The 20,313-nt window shown below is 34.9% G+C and overlaps 1 protein-coding gene across 12 annotated transcripts in view; it reads left to right on the top strand.

Annotated features, from left to right (window-relative positions):
* Nucleotides 1-20,313, top strand: part of MON2 (MON2 homolog, regulator of endosome-to-Golgi trafficking) — a 111,039-nt gene that overhangs the window by 21,190 nt on the left and 69,536 nt on the right. For 7 of the 12 annotated variants that reach the window (XR_011255962.1, XM_069584760.1, XM_069584759.1 and 4 more), the window contains 6 exons: nt 4,325-4,452; nt 5,619-5,750; nt 6,607-6,736; nt 8,568-8,665; nt 9,755-9,880; nt 16,327-16,521. Coding sequence is in view for 11 of the 12 variants with exons in the window: in XM_069584760.1 (XP_069440861.1) it covers nt 4,325-4,452; nt 5,619-5,750; nt 6,607-6,736; nt 8,568-8,665; nt 9,755-9,880; nt 16,327-16,521 (809 nt within the window). In the remaining variant the exon portion in view is untranslated. Of the gene's footprint in view, nt 1-1,006; nt 1,083-4,324; nt 4,453-5,618; nt 5,751-6,606; nt 6,737-8,567; nt 8,666-9,754; nt 9,881-16,326; nt 16,522-20,313 lie in introns of those variants that run through there. The other 5 variants (XM_069584766.1, XM_069584765.1, XM_069584764.1 and 2 more) reach the window with 3 other exon arrangements.

The following is a 20,313-nucleotide window of genomic DNA, read 5'->3' as shown; positions in this document are numbered from 1 at the left end:
CTTCTCATTTTAATTGACATTTCTTTTTAATGTTGAACATTTTTCTCTGAATATATTATTTTTTCATTTTAGGTTTTTTTTGGAGTTTTTGTGTTTTCATTATCAAATATTTGAGCTATTTATATAGCAAAATATGAATTTCTCATGTTTATATCATATTATCTGCATTATCTACTTCTTAATTTTTTATCTGCTGCTGCTAAGTTGCTTTAGTCGTGTCTGACTCTGTGTGACCCCATAGACAGCAGCCCACCAGGCTCCCCCGGCCCTGGGATTCTCCAGGCAAGAACGCTGGAGTGGGTTACCATTTCCTTTGCCAAGGCACGAAAGTGAAAAGTGAAAGTGAAGTCGCTCAGTTGTGTTCGACTCTTAGTGACCCTGTGGACTGAAGCCTGCCATGCTCCTCCGTCCATGGGATTTTCCAGGCAAAAGAGTACTGGAGTGGGGTGTCATTGCCTTCTCCATAGTTTTTTATCTAGATGCTTTTTATTTTTACATAATCTAACTTTTTTGATTTCTTGCTCTATACTGAAGTAGTCTTTCTCCTTCCATGTAGTTGATAGTCGCTTTTACTTTCTTCTTGTTTTTCTACAGTTTGATATTTTTCTTAATAATACAGAGTTACACGAGGACCTAGGTGTTTTTTCTTTTGCTGAATTACTGACTGTAGCAACATCATTTGTTGAATAATCCTTCATTTACCTGTAATGTACTTTTATGATGACACTGTTCATAATTTTAGTTGTCCTCATATTGAATCATTTAAAATATTTTCAGATATTTTGAACCATTAAACTTTTTTTAGTGTTTGAAGTATCAGTTTTTCCCATAATTAGATTTTAAAGGTTTTGAGGATAGCGGTTACGTGTCCATCACATTTTATTTCTTTCACAAGAGCTATAGTTTGTCATTTAATGACTGGTAACATTTTAAAAACCTTTTATTAACCCCTGTTAGTGTGATTCATAGTGGGGTACCCTAGTTTAATTCTTTCTTTCCAGGATAAAACCTGCAATTTTGCAGTGAAACTGCTCAGAGCAAGGAAACCCCTAGGATATGGGGACCTGCTGGATCTCTTTCAGGTGTGTGAAAGTACATCATTTGATCTCACAGTTACACAATTTGGAAATAAACACAGAGTTTCAGTCTATTAAAGGAGTTGTGCTTCTGAAGGGACTTATGTAGAAACTAAACTTTTTCTTTTTTCCCTTCTCTCCACACACTCCTCCTCACCTCAAACCCCCCCCCCCCCCACACACACACTCACACACAGGTTTTGATTAAAAACCATTGACCTTTTCCTCTTTTTTCCCCTAGATTTTTAAAAAAATGATTAAAGCAACATACATGTTGCTTTATATTTTTGCACAGCCTTTTCCTCAATGTGATCTCTAAACTCTAAACCTATAGGAAGGTTTTTATGTGAAGCCACCCTTAAGATGCATATAATTAAAATTACTGTTTATAAAGAGAAAGCAGCAATTGCCCAGTTAGAAGACTAGGATTAACTTCTGATTCTTAGGATCATTATGACATTTAGAAGAAGAGAAAAATAACTCGCAACTTTTAAAAAAGGACCTTTATCTTCATTGCGATCTAGATCTGGTAGATACGTTTCTGTTTTTCACATTATGCTTCAAAAACAGAATAGATCGATAGGTTTTCCATTTTGATTATTGTGGATCATCTATTTTGGATAATACAGAAATTTCCTTTGATCATTATATTCTCACATAAACTGGGAGAAAAAAAGTAGGAAGGATGGATACCTTTGAGTTACAGTAAAATATCGTTAAAAATTATTTTCATTACATTAATTTTAACTCAGCTTGATAGAGCTGAATAGCTGTGACTGAATGTATAGTTCACCTTATTTTATTCATTCTAAGATAAGACAGTTTTTTTCACACGTTAATATTCCCCAAATTAGCATGTATTTTACAGCTGATGGTTTCTTAGAATCACTGTGGGCCAGATACTTTTGTAGTTGTCTTTTTCAGTGAACTTGTTCATAGTTGTTGATACTATCACATCAGTTGAGTTGCATGCATTGTTGATATCATGTAAGTTTTGTTATTTGAAATGTTACCCTTGTTGTGCAGAAACTTCCTGTTAACATCTTATGGTAAGATCAGAAAACACCAGCATCAAAGCATGTGGAATGGGTGTCATTAGCTTAGAAGAATATCTCAGAGACAGTAGTGAAGTGCTCTCAAGCAATGAGGCATTGCAAACAATCCAATTAAAAAATGGATAGAAGTTCTAAATAGACATTTTTTTCAAAGAATACATACAGATGGCCAACAGGTACATGAAAAGATGCTCAACATCATTAGTCATTAGTGCTATGCAAATCAAAGGCAAATGAGGATATCTCCTTATACCTGTTAGAAGGACTGTTACCAAAAAAATAAGAAATAACAATGGCCTTCTTGACCTAAAGGATGAAATTATGAGGAAAAATTGTGATTAGAAAGTATTGTATAATTGTTTAATTAGCATAGGTAATTGGCCCTGATTTTCTTTCTGGTGATATACGTGTGTCTTAAAATAATGGTCATCAGAGATTCTGTAGAGGTACACTGTGTTTCCTTCTATGGAGACAGATTCCCTTTCCTTCATTCTTCTGATGACTTTAGGCAGACAGCTTTGAAATGTTTCATTGGTGTCTTTTGAACACTTTTAACTCTTTTAATTTCCAGTTGCATCATATGCTGTTTGCCTTAAAGAGTAGCAGCATAATGTTGTGGAAAGAGTAGTGAACCAGGGATTAGAAGACATATTTTTGGATTCTGGTTTTGCCACCTACTTATTGTGTCACTGGGTTCAGATCATGCCCTATAAACTCTGCATGAGTATTATGATACTCAAATGAGAAACACGTGTTAATGTCATAAAAGTTTTAAATGCAACTTATTAGTATTGAAAACTTATATTTGTCTGAACAAGATTTAATAATTTGGAATGTTCTGCAGAGTTGGAGTGGCATCAGACTTCAGTGATTTTGGCAGAATTGAATATAGCAGGATATTTACTTTTTCAGAATAGTATTTTTTGAGCTTTATTGTCATCTTTTAATCACTCATAAAAATGTTTTGTGGCATTGTTAGGGAAATTTTATGTCTCTGGTTTTGAAGCAGAACCTTGATGCACAAGAAAGCAAGGAAATAACGCAAGGGAGCTGTTTTTTGGAAACACTGTTCATTGCCAGTAATATTTGCTATCTCTTAGCTGTGATTTATGCTGGCATACTGAAGGATTTTACAGAGCACGCTGTAGGGAATAGTAGTCTTTATTTGCCATACCATAAAGAAGCTTTGGGAGAAGAAAGAAGAGACTTTAAGTGATAAAATTAATGTTAACACTAGCTTTACACTTTTAAAGGTGACTCTGGGTGACTTTCCCACAAATTTTTGAAAAACATGTTAAAACTCAAGTTTTGTGTGACTTTTTTACAGGTTTTAACCTATTAAAATAATTGATGTATGCAGTACATTTGAAAACAAATACCAAACATATAAGTTCAATGTTCTTGTGACTTGGAATTTTATGTTATTTATTCAAATTCCCTGAGGATGACAAATGTGAAATGTGTCTTATTCATCTTTGTGTAGCTACCCACTAAGTGTGTGTGTACTGATTTAACTTCATTTTGTAAATTTAAATTGTGTATAATTCAGTTTGTGCATTTTCTAATCTTTTACATTTTTGTTGCTATTTGAAAACTTCTAAAATAACTGGCTTGGTAGAAGGAGTTATTTAAGATTTGGAATTATAGCATGTTCATCCAATTAATTTAAAGTAATACTTAAGTAATAAGAGTAGTAATGTTATTGTTTTTAATGGGTTTACTTCTTGAAGAAGAAATTAGAGCCAGTGAATTAAAGGCATGCAATAAAATTCTAGGGAGTTCTGAATATTCATTCAGAAATGTGGTAGGGTTGATGTATTACTATTTTTAATTACGTTTCTGCTCTAGAATTTGAGTTCTTATTTCTGTTTTCCCTTCTACACTATTGAAGAAATAGTCTTACTCTGAGGCAAGATAGAACTTCTGAGAAGTTGCCCTTAAAGAGTTTATAGAAGATGGAGGAGAACCAAAGGACAGAGTGTCAGGAGAAAGGCATGGGAAGACTGTACTTAAGGAGGGTAGTTTAGGTATAGAGTCTGAAGTATTTTAACTCTTACTGCTTGATTTTTATTTTCATTTATTTTATATTAAGTGATTTTTATTAAGATTGTCATTACTGGTTGTAATTATGTGAAAATGTTCTTATTTATGAATTATGTTTAAATTTTTATTTTATATGTGTTCTAAATAAAGCATTGAAGGAGAACAGCTCAGAGGTTGTTCAGCCTTTTCTAATGGGTTGTGGAACCAAGGAACCAAAGATCACTCAACTATGTTTGGCTGCCATTCAGAGACTCATGTCCCATGAAGTGGTATCTGAGGTAATGTGAAGATTTTATCTGAACTGTGCACCTACAAATCAGATCAGGAGTTTTCTCAAGGAGAGAATAAAACATACCTGGTGTTTAATATAAATCAGTGCTTGAAGGTCATGGCTTCATTTTCAAAGGTTGTCAAATTGTCTCATTATTAAACACTCAGTATAGATGGGCTACATTTTGTCAAATCTTTTGGAATCTAAGAAGTCATGTGTGCTCAGTTGCTTAGTCGTATCTGACTCTTCATGGCCCCATGGACTGTAGCCTGCCAGGCTTCTCTGCCCATGGAATTTTCCAGGCAAGAATACTTGAGTGGGTTGCCATTTTCTACTCTAGGGGATATTCCCAAACCCTCATCTCTTGCGTCTCCTGCATTGGCAGGATGATTCTTTACCACTAGTGCCACCATAGTTGATTAATATAGATAATTTTGAGAACCAAGCAAATTTTCAATATCAGTGATGAAGGATATCATTCATGAATTACTTTTTTAAAGGTAGGAGAGAAGATAATGACTATTTCCTAGATTGTCTGAAGTGTTGCTCATTAAGGGTATTCATATCTAACCTCATGATGGTAAAACAGGAAAAACATTGTATTACTATGAATCCGCATCCTGCTTGTCTGCTTAACTTTGTACTTCGTAGGGTACTTTTTAATAGAAACTGTAAATTCTTTTGCCTTTGGTATAACATTCTAAACAGTATCAGATTTAATTGAGTTCGTAAATGTGTTGTTAATTTGAGTTGTATTTTTTCTATAACTCATTTTCCCTCTTGTCAATGAAATAATATGTAAGAAACAGTAACAGACTCATAATTTGTATATGTTTATATTCATAAGTGTCCAAATGAAATATACCCCTATTATTTTAGAAATGAGCCTTGATTATGGCAAGGTACCAGAACTGCATGTTGCTGTTTGCCTATATTCAAATGGTACCTTTTAAATCTTAAAGCATTTTTTTTTAGAATAAAATTAATTGGTTGCAGTTCTTGAATTAGTTGAGAGACATGTATTTGGATCTATAGATTTAGAAACATGGGTTTTTGTTAATATGATCAAGAAATTCTCTCCAGGTAAGATTATATTTGCATACTTTTTCTTGCTTAGGGACCCAACATATCTATATTTATTTCTTGACAATAATTAAAATACTTGTTTTACAGACTGCAGCTGGAAATATAATTAACATGCTTTGGCAGCTAATGGAAAATAGTCTTGAAGAACTTAAGCTGCTTCAAACAGTTCTTGTTCTTTTAACAACCAATACAGTAGTTCATGATGAGGCACTCTCTAAGGTAGGAACCTGTTTGTCCAAGTTCATTAAGTGCTTTGGGACAGTATTTGGATAAGCTGACCGAAAGAGGAAAGCCTAGTGCTGTTTGAACTAAAAGCAACTTTCCTGTAGCTATTGTGATAATGCGCATTGCCTGTTAAAAGCCTTCAGTGCCTTATTTTCAGACTGATTAAACAGGTGATTAAACAGACTTCCTTGGATATAGCTGACAGGCTTGGTTATGAATACAATATGGAAAAAGAAAAGTAGCAGAAGAAAAGGAATAGAGAAAGAAGAAAAGAAAATAGTATTTGTTTCCAGGTATCAGTGTTGTCCACAATTACCTTGGGTGTTCCTGACAGCTCTCTCTTTCCCCCTTTCAAAATAATTTCACGTGTAAAATGTATGTAAGCCAGATAAGTCTGCCCCTGAAGCAGCTGGAGATGTGTCATTTTGGCATTAATACTAGATATGGCTGCATGAATGAAAGCTCTTTCTCATTCCTACTCTCTTTGAAACATATAACAACTGTTATATTATTTGTTTCATCTTTAAATTTTTTTTTTAAATTGTAAAATATTTCCAAAGAACAGAAAGTACAGAGAGTAATGTAAAAATAGCCTCAATTAATAGTTTATTATTTAGGGTAAAAGGTGCATTTCACATTACCTTTGCTAATCTTATGTGTCTTTATATTTACTGAGAGTTTGAATTATTTAAAACTAATGAAGATTTTGTAGCTTTATTGTATAAAAGAGTGGGACTTTTAACGTAGGTGATTGAAACAGCAAACCATAAATTATTTGTGGTTACATCAGATAAAGATAATAACCATATTCATCAACTTATTTCGCGCTAAATGAAACTTGTTTTTTTAGGCAATTGTTCTTTGTTTTCGGCTACATTTCACAAAAGATAATATTACAAACAATACAGCTGCTGCTACAGTGCGACAAGTTGTTACTGTTGTTTTTGAGAGGATGGTTGCCGAAGATGAACGATACAGAGGTAGAGTGATGAAAGCTGTCTCTCCTTTTGCCTGTGGGAGGCTCTGATGTCCATGATTAGTCATTTAACGATTGTCCGCCATTGCCCTATAGGCTACCTAATAATGAAAATACTTTAGAAAGTGTATCAGCGTCTTTATTACTGATAATGGAACCAAAGGTAAATCTCTCAGTTTTTTCACCCTAAGAAGTGGACCCTGCTTTCTGTATTTATTTCTAATATATTCAAAATTTTATGTTGGAGATGGTAATAGCACGTTTTATACAAGGAGTTGCATTGTAAGTCTTTTTAGCCAGACATTACATATGATTATTTTGTGTTACATTTTAATTTTTGTAATTGAAATTTTTATTGGTTGCATTATATTTTGTTGCTATTCTATAATTTAATGAACTGCTTATGTTCTGTAGTTCAGTATTGTTCTGAGTGTCTTCCTACATATGTATTTCCATTTGAATTATTTCTTTAGAGTAAATTTTCAAAAGTGAACTTCCCTCATTTGAATTTTTGTCTTTGCCTATTAATATGTATTAATCAAGAATATTTATTAACGTAAAGCCTACTCTTCATATTTTCATCAAATCCTTTTATTTGTAATTTTTAACATTTTCATGATTTGAAACATTTCCTAAAAACTTAGAAACATATCCTGTCACAGAGCTTATAGATACTGTTTCTGTTATAATTTTTATAGTTTGATAAATTTTAATTTTTTAATTTGTTATCCCTATTAGATGAAAAGTAAAAATTTTCCATATGATTAGTTGAAAAAAATCATGAGGTGCTGTCATCAAGAACAGCCTGTCTATTTTATGGAGTCAAGAAACAAAAGATTAATCTTTTTTAGAAGTTTTTTTCACCCCTAAACTCTTGATATTATACAGTCTTTCATATCATTTGGTGTTATTTTGGTAATATTGGTAAAAAAAAATGGCAATACTAGTAAATAATGATAGTTCTACCTACTCTAATAATTACTTCACTTTATCTGAATTTAACCATTGGTCAAATTTTTCACATTCTGTTTCAGGCATTTTTCATCTATTTATTAAGATATTCCCACTAACTTTTATCTCACTTTTCCAAGGGGAAATGCAGGTAGAATTCTAACAGTTTGAAACATAAAGGATTTAAACATAGAGGATAAAACAGAGCAGTTCTCCAGTTTGAATGTCTTATATACCATAATCTCAATATAATTTCTGAATTGATAGTTTGGCTGTGTGTCTAATATCACACTTAATACTTTCTAAGAAGGTAGAAAATATTTAGAACGTCTTCCTTTTCAAGTAGTCATTAGTCAAGATTTAATTGAAACAGGCTGCCATGACTTACAGGAAATAGTATCTTGTTAATATTCAAAGAAATTGAGAAGCCCCATTCTAGGTGACTCTTGGCTAGTCAATACCTGTCACTGACATAGTGCTTAATGGCAGATCAAGCAGTTAATTATCTTGAAGATGGTGAGATTATAGAGGAATTAACTGTGGTAAATATTTATATGTTTGATATTTAAAGGTACATTCAAATATGACATGGGTTTCAAATCCATGAAATAAAAGGACTAGAGAAAGGGGTACTAGGAAAATCATATGTATGGACAGAGATAATAAGTTTATTTGAACATGAGATAGTGAAGAGTATTTTTTTTATGATATGATGTATAAAAATGTAATTCCCAATTTTTCTTTCCGTTTTGGAGGAGGCATGGTTGTGAACTTAGTTTATAATTCTGTAAATACATACTTATTTTCAATATACCTTTTAGACAGTATATATGATTTATTAAAAGCACCAAGAACTCCTAAAACCCTTCTTATTTTGATTGCAGATATTACAGACCAACCAGTACTAGTCCAAGGAAATAGTAACAGAAGATCTGTCAGCACCCTCAAACCTTGTGCTAAAGATGCATATATGCTTTTCCAGGTATTTCCATTGATAAGAATAATTTTTATAATATAGTTTTGTGTGAAATTTTGATTTTGGAATTTTATATCTGATTTAATTTTTAAGTGTTTTTTCTTTCATTGTCATTTTAAAGTGTCAAAAAGTAGTATAGGTTTAAAAAGAAAAAAGTAGTACAAGTTTCCTCCACTATCTGATAGTAGCATATTTCTGTGAAACTTCAAAATGCCTTAAGTGAAAAAGCAGTTACCTTGGGACACAATTACCTAATGAATGCACAAAATAAATCAAGATAAAGCACAGACACACACACAGCTCAAAGCTTTGGCAGCTTGATGCTGAGATGCTGAGTATAGTTCCTGGAGAAAGAACTTGAAGGTACCACTGTTGCTGCTGGGGGTATGTGCAGCCTGTGTTATGGCTGGCTGCAAAATAAACGCGGAACATGGTTTTCATTTTTGTCTTTTTTTTAAAGAAAATTGAAAATCTTCAGATTTTCTTCTGGTTAAAGAAAGTCTGATTTCTTCTGGTTAAAGAAAATAGGTGCTAATGTAGGTCTTTTGTAAAAACTAAGTGGTGAAGAACTTTTGAAAAGCATGTGATATCTGTCTAAAACATTAAAGAGTATCTATACCTAATTAGCATGATAAAATGTTATGTTTCACTCTAAGGAAATAAAATGAGTGAAATCCTGAACTAGCTATATTAGGAATGACTAGTCATATAAAATACTTCCTTTAATAGGAAAATTAAAGTATTTACTTAAATTCTGCTCTATCTGATATAACATGATATACAAATACCTAATTTTTACATTACTTGTCATGAATAAAACAAGATTAACCTGCACTAAAAATTTTATTAGTTTTGATTAGAGACTCTTTAAAACAATGTTAGAATAACATTTTGTCTCTACTCTGTATATTAAGTTTACTTACGTATCAACTATACAATTAATTAAAATTTTGAATTATCAATACTTAATTTCTAAGGAATGAAACCTACTGATAAGAGATACTTCAAATAATTTTTTATGAGCTATGAATTTTAAAAAGGACTTTGCATTCCAGCATGTGAAATATTTTATTTATTGTTTGATTTATTTTCCAGGACCTTTGTCAGTTGGTTAATGCCGATGCCCCTTACTGGCTAGTAGGTATGACAGAAATGACCCGAACATTTGGCCTTGAATTACTTGAATCAGTCCTGAATGATTTTCCGCAAGTCTTTTTACAGGTAAGCCATTTGTGGTAACAAAATTAATCTTTCCTTTTTTTCAGAGATAGTTTTCAAGAAAGCAAGATGTATTTTTACCCCACATTAAAAGATGCAAAAAATTATAGCTTCAGACTTTAGACATAATAATCTACTGTTATTTTAACTTTGTTGTGCACAGGCATTTTGAAATTTTAATGTTAGAAGGAAACCCTAGAGTCTTGTCTGGTCAAGCATTTCCAAATCTAAGGGTGTATGAAGGAGCTCTTTTTATAATGTTTATAAGTATATATTATATATAATTATACATATTATAATGTTTATGATGTGAGCTCTTTTTATAATATTTAAAAGCCTTAAAAATTGTTGCTAATTTTTGTATGCAGCTGTGTGCTTTTACGTAATTTAAATGGAAAAAAGTCATCAATGCTTATTTAATAAATTTAATGTGCTGTGCAGAATATCTCAAAACATTTGATAGGGGAAAAAGTGAGAAAGAATTTAAACTTTTCATTTTACTTGTAAGAAGCTAAAGTCCAAAAGTGATTCAGTAATTTACATGGGGTTCTTCAGTTATTTGCAGATCTTGAACTAAAATTTAGAACTTTTAACTGTACTCTAGCTCCTTTCCCTAATATGCTGCCCCTCCTAGGTCAGCTATTTGATCTTTGCTCTTGCCTACAACACAAGTGAACCAAGTGCCACAAAAGTAGAAGACCCTTTAGACCAGGAGTCGGTATTGAAATCTTTACTACATGGCTTATAGTTTTTGTCCATATTAGATAACTCTTCAGTGCTTTCAGTGGTATTGAACAATATTAACTGAGGATTCCCTTTCTTGTATTAGCATAGGAGAAGTTAAGGTATAACTTGATTCATAGTCTTGTATAAACTGATAGTTGTAACAGCTACGACTTTTGACTGCCTACTCTGTGCCAAACTTCGCCAAATTCCTTACATATCATACTCTCTGTAATCTTCACAAATACCTGAAGTACCAATTATTCCTATTTTACCCAGGAGGAAGCTAAGACTCTGAGGGTTAAATAATTTGTCTAAGGGTTCATAGTTTGTGAGTGTCCTCATCCTTTAGCCTCACTGTCATTTTTGTTCTTAAATGACCCAAGTGGACTCCTGCTTCAAGGCCTTTGTACTTGCTGCTGCCTGGGTCTGGAATACTCTTCTCCCGTATAGATTGTTCTCTTATACTTTTGAGGACTTTACTCAGTGGTCAACATATCAGACAAACCTTCCCCTCCACTCTGTGTGAAATGGCAGCTTCTTTTCCTGGAGGCACTCTTGTCTGACTCCTTGTCATTTTTCTTATTACTTCCTGACGTAGGTGTTTGTACATGAGTTGATCTATTTTTTCCCCTCATAAAAAAGTAAGTTCTCTGAGGCAGGGACTTAGTTCAGTGTTGTACAAGTGCCTATAATAGTGCCTGGCATATGGCAGGTATTTGATAAATATTTGAATAAATGAATGAATGAACTGGTAAATGAATTTGAATTAGAAATTTCTGTAGTTTGGATTACATTTTCTAATTTTGTAGGGAAAGTTTTGAAAAAATGGTTTCAGATTTATTGTGCCCAAAATAAATCTATTCTACTTTATTCTTCTTGCTATAATCCAGAGGAGAAAAAAGAATTACCTTGTGTAAGATCCTAAAATTTACTTCTACAGATCTCTTAAAAAACTAGGAATAAAACTACCATATGACCTAACAATCCCACTACTGAGCATATGCCCTGAGAAAACCATAATTGAAAAAAACACATGTACCCCAGTGTTCATTGCAGCACTGTTTACAGTAGCTAAGACATGAAGGAAACCTAGATGGAATCTAGAAAGATGGTACTGATGAACCTATTTGCAGGGCAGCAGTGGAAAGGCAAAGATAGAGAAAAGACTTGTGGGCAAAGTGGGGGAAAGAGAAGGTGGAATGAATTGAGAGAGTAGCATGGAAACATATACAATACCATATGTAAAACAGATAGCCAGTGGGAATTTGCTGTATGAAGCAAGAAGCTCAAATCCAGTGCTCTCTGACAACCTAGAGGAGTGGGATGAGGTGGGAAAGTTGGGAGGGAGGTTCAAGAGGGAGAGGGCGTATGTATACCTATGGCTGACTCATGTTGATATATGGCAGAAACCAACACAATATTGTAAAGCAATTATCCTCCAATTAAAAATTAAAAAATTGCTCTTACGAAGTTTTCTTCAAGAGATAAATGTTTGTTTTCATTCACTCATTATTCACTCATCCAATCAGAATTTACTAATACCTTACAATCTGTGGGTGAATGTGTTCAATGCAAAGTATTTAAATAAGATAAAATTCTTGCCTTTATCATGCTTATCAGTCTAATAATTGGAAGCAAAACATTACTGAATGATAAACTGTGATGAGTGCAATGAGGGAAAAGTATAAAAAGTACTATAAAAATGAGTAACATAGGTAGCAAACCTAGTGGAGAGTTGGTGATGAATGAAGGCTGTGAAGCTTTTACCTGAAATATGAAGAGTATTTAGTTGAGATAAATAGGTAGTATAGGAAAAGAATATTCTAAAGCAGTGACTCTAAGAAAGGATCTGCCTTCTCTTTTAGAAAATAAGCTCTGTAAGAGCAGGGACAAAATTGAGCTTAACCTTGAATTTCACAGTGACCACAGGATTGGAAAAGGTCAGTTTGCATTCCAGTACCAAAGAAGGGCAGTGCCAAAGAATGTTCAAAGTACCATACAGTTGTCCTCATTTCACATGCGAGCAAGGTCATGCTCAGAATCCTCCAGGCTAGGCTTCAACAGTACATGAACAGAGAACTTCCAGATGTACAAGCTGGATTTAGAAAAGGCAGAGGAAACAGAGATCAAATTGCCAAGATCTGTTGGATCATAGAAAAAGCAAGAGAATTCCAGAACAATATCTACTTCTGCTTCTTTGTCAATGCGGAAGCCTTTGACTATATGGATCACAGCAAACTGTGGAAAATTCCATGGTTTTTCCAGTAGTCATGTATGAATGTGAAAGCTGGACTATAAAGAAGGTTGAGCACTGAAGAATTGTTGCTTTTGAAGTGTGGTATTGGAGAAGACTCTTGAGAGTCCCTTGGACTGCAAGGAGATCCAACCAGTCAAGCCTAAAGGAAATCAACCCCGAATATTCATTGAAAGGACTGACGCTAAAGCTCCAATACTTCGGCCACCTGATGTGAAGAGCCCACTCTTTGGAAAAGACTCTGATGCTGGGAAGGAGAGAAGGCAGTAGGAGAAGGGGATGACAGAAGATGAGATGACTGTATGGCATCGACTCAATGGACTTGAGTTTGAGCAAGTCTGGGAGATGGTAACGGACAGGGGAGCCTGGTGTGTTGCAGTCCATGGGGTCACAAAAGTTGGACATGACTGAGCAACCGAACAAGAAGAACATCACAATTCCTGACACAAATTATACAGTTGGCAAGTAAATGCTGAATAGAGCACTGAAATGTGAGGAAGTAGGCAGTCTTTTACCTTCTTCAAAAAGAACTTAGTGAATTATAGAACTAATTATATTTTATTAATCAAAGGTGACTCCCAACTTTATGGCTTGAGCCATAGAGAATATTCTATGGCAGCGCATTTGCTAGAAAGGGTAGTATGTTCAGTTTTCACATTTGCTAGAAAGGGTAGTATGTTCAGTTTTGAACTTACTCCTTTGGAGATACCCAAGTGTACACAGAATAGTAGTTTGATTTATATATCTTGAGCTTGAAAGTAAGGTTTTAGGCTCAAGTTATAAATTTAAGCTTCACTGGCACATATGTGAATGAATGAGGTCACCTGCGGTGATAATATGGTAGTAAGGACCTGATATCCTGGAGCTCTGAGGACCCTCATTGTGAAACAGTTGGGCACGAGAGGATGAGCATGCAGGAGAGACTCAGAGCATGGGGGCCAGAAAGGTAGGAATGCAATTGAGCATTCCTTTTAGGAACTAGTTATGTCAGGTGCTTCAGTGAAATTTGGTAAGACTGCTAGGGCAATGTTTGCTTTGGCCACAGATAAATACATCATGATGTGTATAATGAGAATAGTTTAAATGGAGATGGAGTATAGATTGTTGGGGGTTGTTTAGGAAACAGCTGTAGTTACTTTAATAGTGAGGGGGAAAAGTTAGCATAAAACTTTTAAGAATTGTCGGAGATATTTATGAGTTAACTAGTATGTAGAACTGGACATGGAACAACAGACTGGTTCCAAATAGGAAGAGGAGTACGTCAAGGCTGTATGTTGTCACCCTGCTTATTTAACTTCTATGCAGAGTACATCATGAGAAACGCTGGACTGGAAGAAACACAAGCTGAAGTCAAGATTGCTGGGAGAAATATCAGTAACATCAGATATGCAGATGACACCACCCTTATGGCAGAAAGTGAAGAGGAGCTAAAAAGCCTCTTGATGAAAGTGAAAGTGGAGAGTGAAAAAGTTGGCCTAAAGCTCAACATTCAGAAAACGAAGATCATGGCATCTGGTCCCATCACTTCATGGCAGATAGATGGGGAAACAGTAGAAACAGTGTCAGACTTTTTTTTGGGGGGGCTCCCAAATCACTACAGATGGTGACTGCAGCCATGAAATTAAAAGACTTACTCCTTGGAAGGAAAGTTATGACCAACCTAGATGGCGTATTCAAAAGCAGACACATTACATTGCCAACAAAGGTCCATCTAGTGAAGGCTATGGTTTTTCCAGTGGTCATGTACGGATGTGAGATTTGGACTGTGAAGAAAGCTGAGCGCCAAAGAATTGATGCTTTTGGATTGTGGTGTTGGAGAAGACTCGAGAGTCCCTTGGACTGCAAGGAGATCCAACCAGTCCATTCTACAGGAGATCAGTCCTGAGATTTCTTTGGAAGGAATGATGCTAAAGCTGAAACTCCAGTACTTTGGCCACCTCATGCGAAGAATTGACTCATTGGAAAAGACTGATGCTGGGAGGGATTGAGGGCAGGAGGAGAAGGTTACGACAGAGGATGAGATGGCTGGATTGCATCACCGACTCGATGGACATGAGTTTGAGTGAACTCTGGGAGTTGGTGATGGATAGGGAGGCCTGGTGTGCTGCAATTCATGTGGTTGCAAAGAGTCGGACACAAGTGAGCAACTGAACTGAAGACTATTTAGCAAAGTATGAAAATGGACTTAACTATGCTTTTCATTTTGTCAGTCAGTGAATCTACTATAGATGTGAAAGTAGAATTTCAAATCATATCACTTAAAAAATTCATTTCTAAAATTTATTTTTCGGGGGGCTACACTGGGTCTTCGTTGCTGTGTGTGGGCCTTCTCCAGGTGCAGTGAGCATGGACTACTCTAGTGGCAGTGCACGAGCTTCTCACTGCAGTCATTTCTCTGGTGGCGCACAGGCTTTAGGGCATGCAGCGGCAGTTCATGGCATGTGGGATCTTCCTGGACCGGGGACTGAACTCGTATTTCCTGCATGGTGGGTGGATTTCTTGCCACTGAGCCACCAGGAGCACCCTCCACAAGATCCACTTTTAGGGGGGAAGAACTAAAAGTACATTAAAATGAATTTAAAATCTAAAAAGATATGTATTTGGAGTCAACAGTGACTCACTAACTTATCTCTTGGAGATACTAAGCAAAACTTTTATTTTTATCTTTTTACTTCTCTGTGTTTTCTTTCCTTTTTTCTGCTTAGTGAACCTGTATTTTTTCTTGAATTAATCTGAGTTTTTAAAAGATACATTCTACAAATTAAAAAAATCTACTCTGTGCCTTATCTTTCCTTTTCTGTAAGATTAAAGGATTGGATTGGTTGATTCTTATTTTTGTATCTTTGTTCTTGGCCTCAGTGAAACTGGGTTGCTTAAAACAACAGAATAATTTTTATATTTGAGGTTAAACATTGGCTGTAGACTGGATCTTTTTTTGTCAGTATAAGATGACTACTTTTGGCTAATATATTGAGCAAGTTAACAAGGGAGGTTTTCTGTGTAATATGCCATAATTATAAATAATATTTAAGAATTCTCTAAGATTCTCAGACTTTAATTATGCTTGTTTGTCATTGTGTTTTTTATCGACTCATTGTGTTCTGTTCAAGTGATCTAACTAGAACAAAATATTAATAAATCTGCTTGTGAATAGAATTATCTTTATAAAATAAAACATGAATTATGTAATTTATTTTCTTTATTATTCAGATTTTCTCCTCTCAGCTTCCTGTTTAAATGCTTTTTCAATTCTTTTTAAAACTTCTTGAAATATTGTCATTTGATCTTATATTCTCAAAGAGGAATACTAATTTCAGAATTGTGTATAAACTTTAAAATGAACTATATAAACTTATAATTTTATTCATACTGATTATTGAAGATTATTAACTGTGAGACTTTTATAAGCATTAAGTACAAAGTAAATCAATTCTTTTTTTCTTTCTTTTTTTTTAATCTTTGCAAATAGCATCAGGAATTTAGTTTCCTCCTCAAAGAAAGAGTATGTCCTCTTGTGATAAAGCTCTTTTCTCCAAATATAAAATTCAGACAAGGTTCCAGCACTTCATCTTCTCCAGCACCAGTTGAAAAACCGTATTTTCCTATCTGCATGCGTTTGCTGAGAGTAGTATCTGTTCTGATTAAGCAGTTTTACAGTCTTTTGGTAAGTGCTAATTTTCATATGTGTTTGTTTATATAATTGCATGAAGCCTCTTCTGAAAAGATGACCTTATTATAGTGTATTTAGCTACTTCAGTTAAGCAAACTTTTTTTTTTTTGAGTACTTATAGGTAATCTCCAAGGTATTTGAAAGTTCATTCTTTCTTTCTTGAATCTCTCTTATGTTTATGTGGTATTTTGTACTCCATAACCCCACTGCATTTTATACCTCATTATTTTCTTAGTTCTTGTTTTTTCTTCTCTCCAAGGCTGCCAAGTGCCAAATTTTTTTTAATACCACCATACATATGACCTGTTATAAAATTTGGTGAATTGTAGCATTAGAAATTAATTTTTATTTTCAGTCCAATATTATATCTATTTTGCATACATTTTTGGATGCAAGATACATTGTGATATCCTTGATCGTAATTCTATGTAATGATTGACTCTTAAATATTGAAATAATATTTTTCAGAGAAAATGGTATATTACGGTATATTTCTTTAAAGGTTTATGTTAAGTCAAATTCAGCAGTTTATAATTCCTTAAATTTATATCCTTAATTTTAATTAACAAAGTAATTGGTTATTGATCATCTACTGTGAAAAGTCAGTATGCTAAATGTTAGCGATAACCAACGTTATAAACTTTTAGATAGTATAAGTAGTTTATACTAAATTTTATGGAAACTTTAAGAAAACTTGTTTTCTATATTTATGGTACACTTATAGATTTTCTTTTGATAGTCCAAATCCATTTATGTAAAATGCATTTTGAAATAATCTTTATAAGCACTGTGGTTATAATTATTTCTGGCCACATGAGATATATCTGTAAGGTATTTAATATATTGCTTGGAAATGCTGTAGGAAATTAAGTCATTTCAGAATGTGTTGCTATTTAGGGAACTGTAAACTATCAGGGTTTGGTGCCAAGGGTTTAAGAGTCTTTTGGTGTACTCATCATTGTTGACTTGGACTATTTTGTTCTAACTTTTTAAAAATTACAATCATTGTTCCCCACAAATATAAGTATTTGATATAATTTCCAATAATTATACTTAATTGATAAACTGAGACTTTGTTGTCTAATTACATACAGTTAAAATGGAGGGAAATTCTCTGAGTCTTTATATTGTTTAGTGGTGGTGGTTTAGTCGCTAAGTTGTGTCTGACTCTTGCGACCCCACGGACTATAGCCTGACGGGCTCCTCTGTCCATGGGATTCTCCAGGCAAGAATACTGGAATGGGTTGCCATTTCCTTCTCCAGGGGATCTTCCCAACCCAGGAATCGAACCCTGGTTTCCTGCATTGCAGGCAGATTCTTTACCGACTGAGCTAGTAGGGAGCTTTACTTTTAGAAATTTGGAAAGGTCCATCAGCATTTGCTGAAAGTTAAAGAGTTTCTCTAAAGATGGAAAGCTTATATCTGTTAGTTGTTGTATTTTCTGTATTGTATTTATTTACAGTTTGTCTCAGTCCACAAATAAAATTTAAAAAAAAATGTAAACTGGAGTGACAAGTGATAGAATAGGAAGCTCTAGGCACTCTATCCCCTACAGAGACACCAACTTTAAAATATACAGAACAGATTGCCTTCATGTGAGCTTTAGAAACCAGCTTAGAAATTATAGCGTCCCAGTCAGGTTTAAGGCCAAGATAAGTTCATTAGAGTGGCTAAGAAAGCCCACTGCACTTACCTGCCATACCCTATCCCACCCCTGGCATAGCATGGTATGATCAAGAGAAAATTCCTAACTTATGGATTTTCCTTCATGTAAAAAAGGATGAAATGTGCAACTAATATCCTGACTTTTGGGGTACTGCTCAAGGAACTGATTTTTGTCTTACCTGACTCTAGACAATGACAAGAAAGGCCACAACATATTTGGCTGCCAGGGGTCTGCTGAGAACAAAGGCAAACCCTGTGGCTTGCAGTACCAGGGAGATTATAGTATAACACAAACACCAGTTCAGTTCAGTTCAGTCACTCAGTCATGTCTGACTCTTTGCAGTCCCATGGCCTGCAGCACATGAGGCTTCCCTGTCTATCACCAACTTCTGGAGCTTGCTCAAACTCATGTCCGTCGAGTTGGTATTGCCATCCAATCATCTCATCGTCTGTCGTCCCTTTCTCCTGCCTTCAGTCTTGCCTAGTATCAGGGTCTTTTTCCAGTGAATCACTTCTTCTCATCATGTGGCCAAGTATTGGAGATTACACACAAACCCAGAGAACACACTTTGACAGAAAAAGCTAGAGGGGACCCCAAAATCTCTAGCTGGGCTGATTGATAAAGATCTTTTCCTGTACAGAAATAATACATTAAAGAGTTGGCTGTTTTTTCAAATGCCCAAATTTGAACAGAAAATAAGAATATATACAAATAAATAGGAAAACTGGCCCAAAGGAGGAAGATAAATTTATAGAAATTGTCCTTAAAGAAATGGCGACTAGAACTTCCCTGGTGTCCAGTGGTTAAGAATCTGACTGCCAATGCAGGGGACCATGGTTTGATCCCTGATCTGGGAAGATTCCACATGCTGGGGTCAACTAAATCTGTGCACTGCAACTTTTAAAGCCTACATGCCTTAGAACGAATTTTCCACAACAAGAGAAACTGCCTCAATGAGAAGCCTGTGCACCACAACTAGAGAGTCGCCCCTGCTCACTGCAACTAGAGAAAGCCTGCTCACTGCAACAAAAACCCAGCACAGCTAAAATAAATAAGAAATGGAGATCAGTGAGTTGCCCAACAGAGAGTTCAAACTATCTATCATGAAGATGCTTTAATAGCTGAAAGAGAACATGGAAAACTAGTCAGAAAAATGGTATATGAACAAAATATCAGCAAAGAGAGAAACTAAAAAAGCCAAACAGATTATGAATTTGAAAAATACAGTAACTCAGTTGGAAAAAACTCAGAAGACAGCAGACTGGATCAAGTAGAGAAAGAATGAGCAAAGTTGAAGACAGGTAATTTGAAATAATCAAGTCAGAGGAGCCAAAGAAAAAGAAGCAGACCCTATGGGACACGACTGAAGCAACTTAGCATGTACCATGCATTAAGGTATCAGTCCCACGAGGCTTGTCCCCTGTATTAGATGCCATTCCCAAGTAGTGGATCTCCAGGTTACCAACTAGTTCTGTGTAATTTGGCTACAAATTGGAAGTTCCCATGACCCCCTTTTGGGGTTTGATAAGTTGATAAAGTGACTCACAGAACCCAGGGAAACATTTTACTACTGCTGATTTATTACAAAGGACATTTTAAAATGCCAGTGAACAGGCAGATGAAAACATACACAGGTTGATATCTCCATATTTGGAGGATTTTTATGGAGGTTTTATCATGTCGGCATGATTGATTATTAACTCAGTTTCCACCCATCGCTCCACTCCAGAGAATGGAGGGTGGGGATGAAAGTACCAACTTTCTAATCACAGCTTAGTCTCTCTGGTAACCAAGCTCTATCCCAGAGTTCACTGAGAGTTGCCTCATTAGAACAAAAGATAATCCTGTTACCCAGGAAATTCTGAGGGATTTAGAAGTTCTGTGTCAGGAGCTTGGGTCAGAAAAATTTATATTTTGTTATAACAAAAAATGGTCCTAGCCACCCATATTTACAAGGGTTTTAGGAGCCCTCCTAAAATCAGGGGTGGAGACCAACATATATGTTTAATGCATTATGGGAGTTTTAGATGAGAGAAAGGGGCAGAGAGCCTATTTGAACTAATGGCTGAAACTGCAAATTTGAAAAAGGAACATACAAATTCATGAAGCTCAAAAAATTC

Source organism: Ovis canadensis, chromosome 3 (genome assembly GCF_042477335.2).
Source record: "Ovis canadensis isolate MfBH-ARS-UI-01 breed Bighorn chromosome 3, ARS-UI_OviCan_v2, whole genome shotgun sequence".
Lineage (NCBI taxonomy): Eukaryota > Metazoa > Chordata > Mammalia > Artiodactyla > Bovidae > Ovis > Ovis canadensis.
This window is presented reverse-complemented; position numbering and strand designations above follow the sequence as displayed.